At 35.7% G+C, this 17,523-nt stretch overlaps 2 protein-coding genes across 3 annotated transcripts in view; one reads left to right on the top strand and one right to left on the bottom strand.

The window, feature by feature from the left end:
- Positions 1–11,386, top strand: part of mnat1 (MNAT1 component of CDK activating kinase) — a 28,995-nt gene extending 17,609 nt beyond the window's left edge. The window contains exons 7-8 of the mRNA XM_079843141.1: positions 2,947–3,068; positions 10,994–11,386. Coding sequence (XP_079699267.1) covers positions 2,947–3,068; positions 10,994–11,108 — 237 coding nt within the window. The 3' untranslated portion in view covers positions 11,109–11,386. The remainder of the gene's footprint in view (positions 1–2,946; positions 3,069–10,993) is intronic.
- Positions 11,355–17,507, bottom strand: trmt5 (tRNA methyltransferase 5). Of its 2 annotated transcripts, XM_079843140.1 has the most exons (5): positions 17,454–17,507; positions 16,547–17,181; positions 14,757–14,881; positions 14,016–14,670; positions 11,355–11,575 (listed from the first exon to the last, which is right to left on the bottom strand). In XM_079843140.1, exons 1-5 carry the CDS (start codon positions 17,489–17,491, stop codon positions 11,520–11,522), a joined length of 1,509 nt encoding a protein of 502 aa, XP_079699266.1. In that variant the 5' UTR covers positions 17,492–17,507; the 3' UTR covers positions 11,355–11,519. The 2 variants fall into 2 exon arrangements, with proteins under 2 accessions (XP_079699266.1, XP_079699265.1); XM_079843139.1 differs by lacking the exon at positions 11,355–11,575 and having other exon boundaries at positions 13,921–14,670; positions 17,454–17,488.
- Positions 17,508–17,523: the final 16 nt, after the last annotated feature.

The raw sequence follows: 17,523 nt of genomic DNA, 5'->3' as shown, positions 1-17,523 counted from the left end.
GGTTTGGTGAAGAAAATTATCACACCCGCAGAATGAACAATCAAATGAGCCATTGCATCGTGGTCCCTTTCCTGTGCCAGTCAAAATGTTCTGTGCCTCCCAAGACAGAAGTCTAAAATGTAGAACCAGGGGAGATGGTTTATTTTAATAATGTAAAATTCAAGTCCACCTCGTAAAATGATGTTTACTACGTGTTAATGTCAAACATACGGACTGATTCTCACTGCCCAGACAGGGGGGAGGTTAAAGCGCTGGACAGCACTGAATGTCGAAATGCTGCAGATTTATGATTGATTTGAACATAAGGCCCTGTTAAACAGTGTGTAACTGCTCGGAGTGAAACCCTGAATGCACAGACAACTGGAGGGGTGGTTCAGCTCAGGGATTTCCTTCCCTCCCCACCCCCGCATGGTAATGAAGATGGATCGAGCCAGCAGCTCTGTTTTAGAGACGCTGGGGAGTGAATATGTATCTATAGTCACTCAACATGCACAGCATCAGCAGCATTTCTTTATAATACGCACACAACACCTCAAATGAATGTTGAGTGCAGATGTTCATAGAGGTTTGAGCTGGTAAAGATTTGGTAGTGGTTTACTGTGATGTGTGTCTGTATGTGCCAGAGTTCTGACGAGTTTTCCACTGGTATCAGGCTGTTGACAGGGTAATCTATGGTGGGGATGGTGGGGATGTGTTAACATGGAAATCTTTTAGGTTGTGTTTGTGTGTCAGATGTGAAAATGGAACTGATCACCCTGGGTAGACGAGAATTTATGTTTGTTATTTTGAGTTCATTATAAACCACCAGCTTTTTGTACATTTGAATTGCTGCAAAACATGTTTAAGAACTTGCACGTGTGTGTGTGTGTGTCTTCCTGGGTCCATTGCAAATACAAATTGTTTTTGGTGAGTAAATAAAATGGCTTGCTGCCCAATAACTTGTTTTAAAAATTCTGTTTGAATATATACTATCGTTGAAAAGTTTCGGGTCAGTTAATATTTTTTATATATGTGAAATATTTTTGTTATGCTCACCATAGCAGCATTTATTGATTAAAAATATAGTAAAAACTAATATTGTGAGATATTATTACAATTTAAAATAAGTGTTTTCTATGTGAAATATATTTTAAAATGTTATTTATTCTTGAATGTTCAGAAATTTCAGTCTTTAGCGTCACATGGTCCTTCAGAAATAATTTTAATATGCTAATTTGATGCTTAGAATCTTTATGGATACATAAAAAAACAGGTTTTATTTGAAATAGAAATCTTTTTTAACATTATACATGTCTTTACTGTCTTTTGATTGATGTGTCCTTCCTTGCTGAATAAAAGTATTCTTTTTTTTTTTTTAAACATATTGACCCCAAACTTTTGAATGTGTGTATGTGTAATATATATATAATATAATATATAATATAATAAAATATTAATATAAAAATGAATATAAATATAAATATATATTATATATATATATATATATTATATATATATATATATATTATATATATTATATATATATTATATATATATATATATTATATATATATATATATATTATATATATATATATATTATATATATATATATATATATTATATATATATATATTATATATATTATATATATTATATATATATTATATATATATATATATTATATATATATATATATTATATATATATATATATATTATATATATATATTATATATATATATATTATATATATTTATATTCATTTTTATATTAATATTTGTGACATATATATATATATATATATATATATATATATATATATTATATATATTTATATTCATTTTTATATTAATATTTGTGACATATATATATATATATATAAGTATATATAAGTATATTATATGTGCCCAATATAATTTTGCAAAATTCACTCACCATTGTCTAGTGTTGCATTTTTTTTATTTTGCACCTTGGTTGTGTATTTAAGATGTTCACACTCAGGAATGTTTGAGGATTAATTCATGTTTAATGTTCAATTAACATAGCATAAAACTCCCCTCACTAGTGCTCATTTTCACCCTCTGTTTACTTGAATCTCTGTTGTTTCGCTCTCTTTTTCTCTCCATGTTATGTCTTCCTTTATTTTACTTTGCTGTTTTGTTGCTGTTTAAATGCATTCAGTACTTTCAGGCCAAAGTAAAGAGAAGCTCTCCCATGGAAATTCCCTCCACACACACTCACACTCCCTCAATGCTGTGGTTTCTGTCTGTCTCCAGCAAGTTCAGTCTCCCTTGTGTGTGTGTGTGTGTGTGTGTGTTGGCAGTGAGTGATGTTGTCATACATCTTTAGATCCCCTGCTTGGATCTGGATCCATAGAGGGATGTGTGTGTTTGTTGGCGCTAATGCATTTGTGTGTGTGACTTCATCTCAGACTGAATGTCTGTTAGTTGTGTTTAAATGAGGTCATCTACATGAAATGTTCCATTTAAACTCAATGAGTGTGTTAAATATTCTCACCTCAAATTGTGGTAAATAAAACTCTAATGTGAAATAAATAAATAAAATAAAGTAAGATAAAAAGTAAGTTATCAGAAAATTTAACAAAAAGTAATATCTTTTGAAATTGAATGTAACATTAAGTTATTCTAAACAAATATATTTTTTAAATACTATACATAACATATACCTACTTCCTTGATGGTTGTCCTAAGGAATCACACTTGTCTCTGTGACGGCCTTGTAAAACATGTGTCAGGGAGCAGCCCATGCCTTTTTAGAACACTTAACCAATCAGAAGTGATCTCAATGCACGTGTTTGGGTTGGAGGGTGGGGTTTTGGAGAGAGGGCTCCTAAATTTTCTATCTAAATTTTGGTTTAGTAGTGTTTTTATTGACTACACAATCTGTCCATTTTTAGTGCCAAAACACTGCTAAAATGTGTCTTTCTGTCTGTCTCTTTCCTTTAGGGTCAGACCGTGTCTTTGGCATCCGTGTCTCGTGTGGAGGAGGTGTTGTACGTCTATCAGCCTCTGTACATTGACACATATGGGCCACCCGTTCCAGAACTGGATCACTTGGGCAGAAAAGGGTAAGAATCACTTGCATTTTGCTAATGTGATTTATTATATTATATTAATTATATTACTTTACTTTTTTTTTTTGGTCACAAAATTACGTTTTATTATTTACGGAAAGCACATACTTTCACTCACTCACTCACTCACTCACTCACTCACTCACTCACTCACTCACTCACTCACTCACTCACTCACTCACTCACTCACTCACTCACTCACTCACTCACTCACTCACTCACTCACTCACTCACTCACTCACTCACTCACTCACTCACTCACTCACTCACTCACTCACTCACTCACTCACTCACTCACTCACTCACTCACTCACTCACTCACTCACTCACTCACTCACTCACTCACTCACACACACATACAGTACGGACACACACTTGCACAGAAACGTGTTGTTAGCACTGCTCTGATGATTTTATGAGTAAAATAGTTTAACAACTTAAAAGCTACATGCCATTCCTCACTAGCAAGGTAATAATGGCGCTCTATTCTTGAAGCAGATAAACGTACAGTTTCGCTGTTAGTAGAGACTCTGCTGCCCCCCCTTCTCTAATAACTGCATTATTATATTATATTATATTATATTATATTATATTAATTATATTATATTATATTAATTATATTATATTATATTATATTAATTATATTATATTATATTATATTATATTATATTATATTATATTATATTATATTATATTATATTATATTATATTATATTATATTATATTATATTATATTATATTATATTATATTATATTATATTATTTATCAGTATGCCAGTAAATTAATGGGCAATGATGAACAGACTACATTTAATAAAATAAAATATTCATGCATTAGGGTTAGTTTTTTATTTTCATACCTTCTCTCTCCCCTTTCTGTCAGTGAGAATGCGTGTGTTTGACAGAGATAAATGACCTCTTATTCAAACAAATAAACCACATCTCCCATGGTGCACTGCTCCCAGGATAAGCAGGAAGTCTGCTGACATTTTTGCAATGCTTGCAGTTTCACGCTTCACTTAAGTTTGACTTTCTCTGTAAGACATACTCTCACCCTTTTCAAACACACAGTCTTAGAATCTATACTAGTGATTAGCTTTGATTTGATGCAATGCTTTTCGTTCTGAAAATCTATTTTTCATTTTATATTAACTATACCCTACCCATATAATAATTTATAATAATATATCTGCTCCCATGATGCGACCCACTCCATAATAAATAAGATTTAAATAGTCTACTCTTAGAAGAAAAGGTTTTATATAGAACCTTAAAGGATTCTGTCAGGTGCTTATAGAACCTCTTGGGGGTTCCCATCATGGGATCATTTTTAGTTTTAATTACTTTAGTTTTAGATTAAATTGTATTAATTAAATATACTTATTTATATATCACTAGAAAAAACCCTGTTAATCATGAAAGTATACTGCAGTAATTCAAGACATTTTATAGAACCTTTTTGATGAACAATCCCTTTAAGAATGTTTTTGTTTTTTGAGGAAAAAACTACTGTGCAATTTTTATTGCAATTCTAAATTATACACTACAGTTGAAGTCTATGGGGCAAAAATGCAACAATTGCCTCACAGACTTTCATTGTAAATGCGTTTCAGTCACAGACGCCGTTGATAGAGCTTAACTTGTATTGAACTCACACACACAGATAGATACACACCGGAATCTTCAGCAGAGGATCTTATGATGTGGTTTGAGCTGAAAAGCAGAAGACAGGAGAAGAAAAAGATTGAGGGTTATGAAAAGAGACGATAGGGTGGATCACTCTGTCTCTTTGTTTCTTTTTCTCCGTCGTTTTCTTTCCTCGGTTTTTGCATCAAAGAATTTGTCCAGCTTCAGTCTTTTGAAGTCAAGAGCAGACGAGACTCTAAGTGTTTGTGTGTGTGTGTGTGTGTGTGTGTGAGGTTGACAGAGAGACAGATTGTTTTTTGCTATTTGTCTTAGTGTGTTTTGACAGTGAGTTAGTGGAGATTTATTTTGGACGGGTTTGTGTTTTTGGAGGGTCATGTATGTATTCACTTCCTTCTCCCCCCCGGGGCGAACCCCATCCTATTTGTCCGTCCCTGTTCTGTACCTGTATAAATACAGATTGGGTGGGGCATTTTATTAAAGACAGCTGTGTGTGTGTCTTGAAAGGAGGTGATTGGGTTGAAGTTTCCTTTTCTCCACACACACAGTTTTCAATTGTATGTGTGTGTGTTGTATGAATAAAAGAGTAGTCTGTCCCCCTACTTTTTGGGAGATAACAGTGCTTTAATATGTCCCTCTACTCTTACAATGTTGCATATAAATATATTTCAAAGTTTGTCTGTACAAGTCCCCCTTGAATGATCGGTAATCTTTCATTCAAACACTCTCAGGACACACACATTTTCAGTCAGTGTTGAGTGATGTCTCTGGTGAGTTTGGAGGCATGTCTGCAGAGTTTTGGATAAGGAAGATATTAGTTATTGGACAGGACACAGCTTGTATCAGAGTCTGTGATTATATTAATTCGGTTTTGTTAAAGTTTTGAAATAATTCAAGTAATACATTACCATACAAAAGTTTGGGATCAGCAGGATAAAAAAAGAAGAAAAGTTTTTGCTCTTTTGTAACTGTTTTCTATTTTAATATACTGTGATGGAAAAGCTGAATTTATAGCTGTTGGACAACTATCTCTTATTATTTATTTTGTGTTGTGCTTATGCAGTGGGGTCCAAAAATGCTTCTATTTTGCATTATTTTCAAGTTTAATGCAGTATTTATTTAAAAAAATAGGTATATGACTGCACAAGAAGAATTTTACATAATTTCTCAGTCAAATTTCCTTCAGGCAATGAAAAAAAAATGCTTTCATCACCATGCCAATGTTTAGACTATTTTCTATAGAAACACACTTTGCCATACAGGAAGTCATCATGTGCCAGACAGGAAGTAATCCATCAGCAGGTCAGAAGAGGGAGCATGTGTGGACAGGGTCAGTAGCTTTATTGTTTTTCAACATGAGTCTGGTTGATTATTGTTTATTTCGGTAAAAAAAAGTACAAGAGATATTGTGAATATAGCCAGTTCTAAAACTACAGCTCTATTACTACTTAATAAAAATGTTAAGCAGACATCATTTTTTAAGGTAGTTCATCATTCTGCTAGAAGATCTTGTTCATGACATATAAACCTACCTAGTTTTTAGTATGTTTTACACTGCTAAAAAAGGTGTTTATTTTATCATAAGTGGTGGATTGTCCATACCATCTGTTTTATAAAATACTTGGCATTTCTAGTGTGAATTAGTTCCAACTGTAAGAATGTAGGGTTCGAAGGGTCAATGACTGCAGACACGTCTTCCATCCATCCGTCCATCACTCGCGGTCTGTACGTTTTTTTTGGAAACTGCATTTTGAGGGCCTGATTTGAAATTTGCATATGCAAACAAGCCTAAAACAAAGATTCTGGCCTTGGCTTCAAGAGTAAATTTGGCTTGCAAATGGCTCCTGTTTCTGAGGTAGCAAGAGAGAGTTAAACTTTAAAACCATACCCCGAGGGCAGATTATGGATAATGGATGGACAAACTAAACTTGTTCTCCTTCTTTCTCTCTAAATCCACAGATTTGAGTGAATTTTGCATTTCGCATTGGTGCGGCTTTTTCTTTGTACAAGGAATGCTCAAACACATGATCTCCCATGTGTGTGTTTTCGTTCGCCTCATTCAGACTTTGTTGTTGCCGTCTCTCTTTTCAACATAAACCATGATTTGTGTCTTCATGCATTTCGGACACAGCAATGCTCTGTAAACAGCAATGTACCTTTGGACCAGTAGGTTTTAATGGCGCGTTATGCCCTGGAGGATCCCAGGTCGACTCTTGGCTCCTGCATAGATGAGTTTGCTCTCTGAACTCTGATGAGGATATTTGTGTTGTGGATGAGTTGTAGTTTGGTATATGTGTGTCTGACATGGCAGTGCGGGCAACCGGATCTGTTTGAGGAATGTGTGTGTGACACTGACCCTGTTAAAATGACAGATTGTACAGCAGCTGCTTGAGAGTTTCCTCTTTTTTTTTCTGATGGGAACATTTCTGTGCTGAATTCTGTGCTCGGAAAGACTTTCTCAAACTACACACACACACATACACACACTGGCATAAAACACAGATCCCGCTGACATCATCGTCACCACAGTGTGTCAGCACTGATACAGCTCTGTGGTTTAACTAAAAACATTGTTCAGTTCATGTCAATTTCAACCCTGATATCATCCGTTTGACTACATGAGCAATGTCAACAATGTGTCCATCTTATGAAGGATATATCAGAGAGCTGGAGCCAGAGTCAGACAGCCAGTAAAATCCTCCCAAACATTTTAGTCACTGTCCAAACCCTCACATTAGTCACCTCAAACAACCTTCCAATTTTCTTCTAAATCTTTCCCCTTCGGTGTGACACCGTTTCATTCATGTCAAAATATGTATTATTATTATTAACTTATCTTAATTATCAAAAATATAGGGTAAACGTACCTATTAAGCTCAAGTACCCATTAAGCACACTACTATCTTTGAGCTCAGATTATAAAAAGATAAGTTCAAGTTAATCTTTATAAAATGATTCTTTAAAAATGTTGTTTAAAATAAACAAGAATTTCCCAAAAAATGGTTTAATGGCAACAGGGGTGTGCTAAAAGGGCACAAACATGTACCCACTCATTAAGCACAGCCAGATTTTTTACATTTAAGGATGTACATCTTAATTAAAATGCCTTTGTCATTTAAAATGAAAGGATATTGTGTGAGAGATTAATCTTTTATTTTAACATAACTTCTTGTACACTGAAACCAATACCCTGTGCACTAAAATGTCTCAATGTAGACTTTGGTGAGCTTAATAGGTACGTTTACCCTACATAACTGTTAAACAATGTGGACCCAGTAAGATAAAAAAAAAAGAAAAGAAATTAATACTTTTATCCAGCAAGGATAAGACTTCTACATTGTTACAAAAACTTAATAATAAACGTACAAAATAATAAGCACAACTGTGTCACATTTAGACATTTTCTTTGACCACCAAATCAGCAGAATGTTTATTTATGTTTAGTGTGTTAAAATTGTTAAAGCACAGCTAACCGTGGATTATCATGCTTATACCATGCTCATTTTCCAGCATTGACAAGCTGTTCATGAAGCTGTTATTGATGTTTGCAGCACAATATTTGACTGGAAGGGTAATGACTGTTATTTTTGTCAGTTACGGCTGGTTAGATCTAGCATTCTGACAGCTTTGAATCAGACACCGAGATAAAGTAATTTGTAACATTACATTTATTTGAATAAATGATAGCATTTATTTGAATTCATAATTGAGAGCGAGAGAGGAGAGATGCATGTGTGAACTACCTTCGTCTGTTCAGCATCTCTATTAACAATGAAGCTGTAAGTTTAATTACTTCAAAAACAGTGATGTTACTGAGAAATATAATGTAGGCTTAGCGATTCAATAGCGAAGCTATTTTATTAATAAAAGTCACAGGGCAGCGTTGATACGTTTCTGTGCTCCTAAATGTTTCTGTGCACAGCGCAATCTCTGAGTGATGTGTGTGTGTGTGTGTGTGTGCGCTTCAATGAAATCATCGCATTAAGGTTATTAAACTGACTTGGAACTACCTGTGCATTAAGCAATTTTATTGCACACCTTCCAGCCAATCAGAATAGGGTATTCAGACAGACCATGGTATAAATTAAAATAGAAAACAGTGATTTTTAAATTGCTATACTATTTCACAATATTACTGTATTTGTGAGCAAACAAAATCCCTTGATGAGATTAAAAGCTTCTTTCAAAAACAAATCTTACCGACACCAAACTTTTGAACAGTTTATTTTAATAACTACAAAACCAACATTTGGTTGCAAACAAGCTAGATGCATCTTTTACATTTTGTATTACTATTATGTAATTTTTGTTTGCTTGGGTTTTATTGCTAGAACATAAAATCACACAGATCAGGGTTTTAAATTGTCCCATTTATTTGAGTTTTGCAAAAACGTCTTAATTTATAATTTATGGAAAATGTTTCTTATAATATTACATTTGACCATCTGATGTGGACATACAATATTTTCTGAAGGTCAAGCACTTTCATGTTGACTTTTTGTTGAATAAGACATTTTTTATTTTATTTATTTCTTTCTCCAAATAGAATTTTGTTCCATTTTCTTTTTAAAGATCCAGAATTCTATTGATTTTTTTTTTATGGTTTTATTTCAAACATCCAAATCAGATTTTGAATATAGCAATTTTAGAGCATTTTGTTACAATCCATGGATATCATTTTCTTGCTGTTCCTAAGATTTATTTTATTGTTCCGATCATCAATGCTTTTATGACATGATTGTCTTGAGTACTTCAGGAAAAACTAAAAGCAATAGAATCTGGATTAAATGTGATGACAGTGATTCACTTGTGGAATTATGTGTGTGTTGTGTGGATTAATGATGGAGAACTGAAGCAGCATTCTGTGTGCATTAGCTCATGGTCCAGCGCTTCAGTAATCTCTGTTTGTTTAGAAAGCGTGTGAAGCTGAGAGGAGCTTAAGTGTTTCTGATGATACCTGACCCTCTCTATCCCTCTCCTATCCTTCCCTCTCTCTTTCCATCTTTCTCTTCCTCTCACTGTAGTATCAGTTTACATGTAATTTTCAGTTCTCTCATAATGAATGGCCGCTGTGGACTCCAGCTGCTGGAGTGTTTTAAGGGTGCTGGGCTAGTGTGAGATCTCAGAGTCTCGCCCACAAGCATTAGGTTTCTGATGTCCTAGTTGTTTGTGGGTAACAGGCAGTTGTCGATTTGTCAAAATATTTATAAAGAAATTAAATATTTGATGTGTTGTTACATATTAACATTGATATTTTAGTTATGTAAAGCAACTACATTCTTATTTTGTGACTTAAAGAGATAGTTCACCAAAAAATGTTAATTCTGTCATCATTTACTCACCGTATGAATTTCTATCTTCTGCTGAACACAATAGAATACATTTTGAAGAATGTCGCTAAACAAACAGTTGATGGGCCTTATTGACTTCCATAGTATGAAAAAGTCAATGGGGTCCATCAACTGTTTGGTTACCCATATTCTTAAAAATGTATTCTTTTGTGTTCAGCAGAAGATAGAAATTCATACGGTGAGTAAATGACAGAATTTTCTTTAGGGGTGAACTATCCCTTTAAGTAATATACACTACCATTACACATTTTGGAGTCTATTATTTTTTTTTTAGATTTGTAAGATTTTATTCAGCAAAGGATGTATTAATTTGATAAAAAGTGACTATTATAGGCCTAATGTTTATATGTTACAAAATATTTCTACTTGAAATAAATGCTGTTGTTTTGAACTTTTCTGAAAGAAAAAAAATCACTGTTTTCAACATTGATTATAAGAAATGCAACAAATCAGCATATTAGAATAACTGCTTTTGTCAAAGACTATCACAAAACTTTAATAAATTACATTTTACAAACTAGTCAAAGGAATAAATTACATTAATATTAAAATAGTTAAGTTATTTTAAATTCTTATATTTCACAATAATACTGTTTTTACTGTATTTTTGATCAAATAAATCCAGCCTTGGTGAGCACAAGAGTTCATAAAACATTTCAAAACAGATTTCAAAAACATTAAAACAATCTTACCGACCACAACTTTTAAGGGTAGTGTATATCAAATTACATTTACACTGTATAATTCTAGGAAAAATAGTTGGCATTTTATTTTTCTTTTAAAATGAAATTGGTTCTTGTCATTGTGAAATCCATGAGAGCTGCTCCCCCTAGAGGATTAACCAGATTATACTCAAAGCCATTATTGTGGAACCTACTGTTAAACTATTCACTGTTAAAGCAATCATCCTCTCTCTGTGTGCAGGTATCTGAATCATGTGCGCACAGCGTCTCCTCAGGATCAAGCTGGTGGTTATACATCGGGACTGGCCTGCCATCGCGCCATCCAGGACGCTTTCAGTGGCCTCTTCCCCTTGTGATTTTACAAAACTAGGGTCACTCCCACGCCACCTGTTCATCAGTCTACCTAAAGACTCGCTCACAAGCAAAGAGAAAGGCTGCGAGTGTTTAGACACATGGGAAAGATTCCTGTGAAGGACTTTGTGAATAAGGCCCCTTCAGAAGGCCTATGTGAAGTTTATGTCGACATAAACATAAACAAGCTTTAATAGGTGTACAGATATTTTTGTTAATCAGTTTTGTTATTTTTGTAATGCTGCTTCAGTTAAATAAACACACAAAAAAAAGTATTTGTATCAATGTTGGTTGTGTGATTGTTTCAAAGAAATGCAGTGTTCACCCATATGGAATGATAATTTATTTTAAAAAAAATTTAAAGAACAAAAAATACAAACCATTTTAATAGGCAAATTAACAAACACTGAGTTTTTTCAGTTGGTCAAATCCTCACACTTCTGTTTCTTAGGACACGGCTCCTCTGAAGTGTCTATGGAAGAAAAGAGACATTTTAGTACAGCAGAAATGACCCGCCAACACTATCTTTATTTCATGTTTTAAAGGGATCCTATTATGCCCCTTTTTACAAGATGTAAAACAAATCTCTGATGTCCCCAGAGTGTGTATGTGAAGTTTTACCTCAAAATACCCCACAGATAATTAAGCATGTTAAAATTTACACTTTTTGAGTGTGTCCCTTTAAATGCAAATGAGCTGAAGAGGGCGGAACTTCAAGAGCTCTGTTAGCAGCACCAATTGACGTATCGGTAAGCACCTCCCCTCGAACGTAGATGAGCCAATAGCAGTTGAGTATCAGTTGCACTGGGACCGGAACTCGGACATCTTTGTGTCAGCGCCATAGAGAAACATTGGAAAATCCGAAGCTCTCATCGGTTTGATGGTGTTTATGCTACAAAAATGCTAAAATGTCGTGCCTGATGTACTGTAACACTGATTCCAGGTATCCTGAGAGGATTTTCTGTTTGTCACACTCTCGTTAAGTTACGATTAAAGTCACTGCTAACATACAAACCGAAATAACTAACTGTTCTCACGTCATGTAACACTGTAGGTCAAAAACACGAAGGTCTACATTTCAGTGCCTCTCCATATTAAACTGGTTATATGTAAATTAATTAATAATATTATAATAATTTTAGATATGTTTAAGGTCTACATTATCTGTTCTACTAAGGAGGACTCCTATTTTGATGGGTATTATAGTCTACGGGTAGTGAAAGAAAGAGCTTGCACGCAGTTTATCGGAGTTGTTTTGCAGATACAAAGTTTACCAGTTATTAACTGCACCCTCGAAAAGGCATATGGTCTGTGTAAGTTATATGTTTGTTTACTGTTAGTTGTATGAGTGTTTTTGTGTAATTTGCTGTGTATGTTAATGGTAATGCAATGGAGAGAGAGTTTGTGAATGAGACGTTAATGCGCACTTATGCTTTGTTTGTTCAGCTCTAACGATGATTTTTTTGGAGTGAAAAAGGACATAATAAACTTGATAAACCATCAGTAAAGTTTGGCCATCACTCGGACGGGATATACGCTACATTCTGTGTCCAAAAACACCTTGGGATAAGGTTTTCACACAGCTGTCATTGTAAGATATAGCAACTCCGTTTGTTTGTCCGAGTTAGCAACAGTAACTAAGTGGGGCGGGGCTTACCAATAGGTCAATTACCTCCTTCAGACGCGCACTGAAAATGTCCAATGCTGTTCAGCCTTTTATGTTCAAATCGGAGTCGAACAATGATGGAGAGACTCTAGAAGAAGTGACAACATGTAGAATACAACAGGACATTTCTGAATGGCTTAGCTGATGAATTTATGTAGCTGATGTGGAGTTACTATCTTCAAGTCATTGATTAGCATATTCTGTCATGATAATCATTATCCTGGATGCCAGCTGAATTTAGCCCCGACCACAACATTTGAGGTCGGGAAGTTCGGTCTAGACTTGATTCGTTGTGGAGCAACTATGCTCGAACCAGAGCTGTTCGGACCAATCAAATTGTCAGGGCGGGCTTTATACGATGATGGAAAGATCAACAGTAACAATCATCCACGTGACCAAAGACCGATTGGGTTGAATTTGTTTACTAAACGGAAAACTTGTTCATATATGCATTCACCTTTACTATGTCTCTCAAAAATGATGATTGTGTTGGTAAGTACTCCGTGTATCCTTAAATTATTTTTTACAACACCGGCAAAGATCATTTACACTCATCATCATCTTCCAGCGTGCGTGGAGTTGAGTTCTGTTGACAACTATACGTCGCTCCATTGCTCTGATTGGTTGTAGGTCTATCCAATTGCGTGCAGAGGCATTTTCATTCCTGGTTCGGTTGAAACACGCCTCATAATCACAGCCCAAATGGAGCAGTATCAGACTCATATTCTGACTAGAATCTGAGAATGACGACGTCAGGTTATAAAATCATGATAATCTATAAAAACTTCAGAGCCAAAGAATATATGCTGCATGAAGATAGATAGAGGTATAGTATAGTTTAGTTTAATTATGGTTATAACTTGTGTTGTCATCTTGCTTTTATGACATGCTATTGCATTTGTATTACGTACTTTATTGCAATAAATGTGAAAAGACTGATGCGACAGCTTGAGCCAATTCCTAAATGTGCTCTACTACAACAACTCTTCCTCTTCTCTAAAGCAGCCCAACATTGCCTCACTCCCTTTGCTCCCGGTTCCAGGGTTTATGTAAATGTTAGGGTTTGTGATGGAAGAAGCTTGTTGTAGTCCCTACGAGCCGTTTGTTGTAGTACGTAAAAAGCGATTTCTTTACAGATGTTGTTTATGCTCAAACTGCAAATTCGTTCAAAAAGTGAAATCATAATCAAGGACCCCTTTACTACTGCTACCAAATAACACTACTAGTGAGTGTGATGGTCTCTTACCTCTGTCTTGGGTGTGTGCGCTGTACAGGACCCCTCTCGGCAGGGTAAAACTCACACACATCATCTCCTTATTTGGTGCCACATTTCTCACCAGGTGTACAGAACACTGTCCTTTCAGGGAAATCTTTAAACTAGCCTCTGCCCGCTCCACTACATCCCTCTGAGCATCATCTTCCTTGGAGAAGCCATAGCAATGCACCTGAGGCAGGTTGTCGTCCTGGCAGGAAAGATTCTGATGTGGCTCTGGACCCAGCAGACCTCTGAAAGCATCAAGGAACTCGAGAGCCAGTGCGGGGAGATTCATCACCACGTGAATCTTTTGCGATCCTTTCATTAGAGCAGGCAGGCGCTCCCGGACCGGTCCCCGAATGAAGTCCCGTCCATCCATGTTAAACGATGTTATCTTTCGGTCGACCTTGTTGAGCTTAGTGTTGTGCTGGAGCCAACGGAAGGACTCCGGATTCAAGTCGTTAGCAAGGACCTCGCAGCCACGACGGGCCGCTGGGATCGCAAACGGACCGACCCCGGCGAAAACATCTACTACAGTATCGCCACGCTGAAGGAGGGCAACGATGCGCTCGTGTTCGGTGCTCAGTCGAGGGTTCCAGTACACTCGAGAGAAATCAAACTCGTAAAATACACCATTCTCCCGTACCTGAGAGGGGAAAAAAAGTAGATTACAGTCAGATGTATCTTTAATAATTCATGTTTATGCTGCATCCATACATTCGGTGAACTCACCTTTGCCACCATGTTACTCTCGCCTGCCAAAACCTCCATTTGGAAGTTCCTGTAAGTGGAATCAATGGTGTTGGTCTTGTTGACCACGCAGGTAATGCCGGGGTTCTTATCTATGATTACTTGACCTGGAACAAAACATAATGTCTGTTTGTGGCAAGACACCTTGGCAAATTATTTCAGATTGTAGAATCAAATCCCTGCCACAATAGTCTAGAAAATAACATATTTAACCTTCAAGTGATTGTTCACCCAAAAAAATTCTCACCTTCATGTCACTCCAAACCAGGATTATTATTGTCAACTCAAACTATTGAAAATATTTTTGTTATTGAAATAATGCTTTATATTAGACAAATAATAGATAAAAAAATTAAGATGAGAAATGTTAGTGCCTTGGCAACTAGGGCTGTGCAATATATCGAAATATTGCAAATGTTCATATCACGACATGCAATATCTGAATGATTTTAATAGGCTACTTCAACATTGTGAAAAGTGTACGTTTTAGGTCGACGCATATAGCAGAGAATAGACTGAGCACACGACTGTTACTTATGTGACTTGCTTGACATTAAAAAGAGTTATTAAATGCAATAACTTGCCCGAAAAACAACTCCTTGCAATCTTGCGCTGTCTGCTATCTGACACACACACCGAAACGTGCGCACAAGCCGCCGCTCTAAAAGCGTGTGATCCCTTCAGTTCTGTTTTGTGTCTTGTTACACACTCGAACTGTCAAATACACACACAGTTATGTCAAAATGGCTGTCTTGACGAGTATTCATGTAAACACTGTCGGTTATGCTTTAAGTGAACGATATCAGTTGGGGAAAGAAACCGAATTCGTGTCAATAGGATCCGTGCATTAGGTCTTAAAGTGACAGCCTGCTAATACAGTAAACCTGCCGCTGCCTGTCAAACAACAAAAGAAAAAGAGAAAATCACTCAGTGCTCTTGGCTGAATAACCTTTGTAGCTTTAATATGTATCAGTGGATATTTAATTCATATGAAGACTACTGTTTTTAGTTCTTATTTTTAATAACAAAGATAAATTAAAATAACAAAAATAATCGTCCACCCCTGTGTCTTTGTTTACCTGGATGTTCTTGATGTTAAGTTTTAGGTTGATATAACTATACATTACCAAGTCAAGCAAAGAGTTTTTGGTATTTAAATATTGGCATTACATGTTTTGTTTGTTTACATTGATGTTAAAATGATAGTGTCAGATTTGTGACATACATTTTTGCTAAAACACTGCTGGTCACTTTCAGAAGTTTTAGCGATGCTTTCTTTTCCCAGAAAGAATGTGAAACACATAAATGGTATTGTTCTCTCTTTATATTTTTTAAAATATAATTGAAATATATTTTACACACTTAAAGCAATATCATATCGCATATCAAATTATTTAACAAGGTATTGCATATTGCTTTTTTCTTCAATATCGCACAGGCAACTAACTGAAATAAGTTGAAGAACTAAACATTATTAACTGAAAATAAATAAAAACTAATCCCGAAATAAAAATAAATGAAGTCTAAAATTATAATAAAAAACTAAGAAAAATTATGATGGCATTTTTATATATATATATATAACGTTTGGGGTAAATAAAACAGAACCGCACAGATTATAATTGCATGGCCAAAAACACAAACACATCTGTATTTGACAGAAAAAAGGCAGTCATACAGGTTCAGTAAATGATGTTGATGACAGAATTTTTGGGTGAACTATCCCTTTAATTGGTGTTTTTTGGTTAATTTCTCTTCATATCTCTTCTTACCAATCAGTTTTTTGTAGGGGTGCTGGTGGTCTCTCAGGTTCATGTGGGCGATGTGGCCCACTCTGCTAAATCCTGATGTCACGTCCTGTCCTTCAGGAAGTACAGCTCGCAGTATCTCTTCACTCTTAAGGTTCTCATAGGTGAGTTTCAGTTCATATCTCCGGATCTCCTGAGGCACCGCATATGCTTTCAGAGCTTCTGCCTCCTCGCTGCCAAATGAATCTGTAGATGTAATGCTGTTCGGATCCAGTAGCAGCAGCCGATGTTCTCCATTACTACAATCTTTATTACCATCTTCATCGTGTTCATCCACGACCCGTTTGAGTCCTGGCCTCTGCAGTGCCACTTTCTTTAAACTCTTCACCACTTTGTTCAGAACGTTGGTTGGTATCCGTATGGCAGGAACACTGACTGTCTGATTGAAAGCAGCCCGGTCCAGTTCTGTCATTCCTCGGACGGTGGGAGGGGGTTTGTAGAGCCCCAGATCAGTTGATGTGTGGGGTTGGTCAGTCATGGCTTGCTGATAATGGAGTACAGTGGAAAACTGGAGGGAAATTCCTGCAAACTGGTTTAAATTTTGAGGCAGAGAGATACAACTGTGATGTTTCTGCACAAGGAACAAAAGTCTGCCAGATCTGTTGGTCAGAGAAAGAGAGAGAGATAGAGAGAGAGAAGTCATGCCCTGTACAAAAGTGTCTAATGAAGAAACTAATTACAACCTTTTCGTGAATGCATACACTACACATAACAGTCTAGATAAATCCCCATTTCTAGCAGTAGAATGTTATCTACGCCTGGTAATAAACTACAAATGTTGTTTATCCACATAGCTTAAACCCTTGTTATTTAACTCAACATATAACATTACGTTTAATATTATAAACAAAAATGAACTGCAATAGCTCACCCTCTGCAGACAGCTGCCATGCGAACACGCTTTAACATTTAGTACGTCACTTCTAAGCGACCGCTGTGCG

Source organism: Gobio gobio (assembly GCF_949357685.1).
Source record: "Gobio gobio genome assembly, chromosome: 18".
Taxonomy (NCBI): domain Eukaryota; kingdom Metazoa; phylum Chordata; class Actinopteri; order Cypriniformes; family Gobionidae; genus Gobio; species Gobio gobio.
The sequence above is the reverse complement of the archived record's forward strand: the minus strand, read 5'-3'. Positions and strand labels throughout refer to the sequence as shown.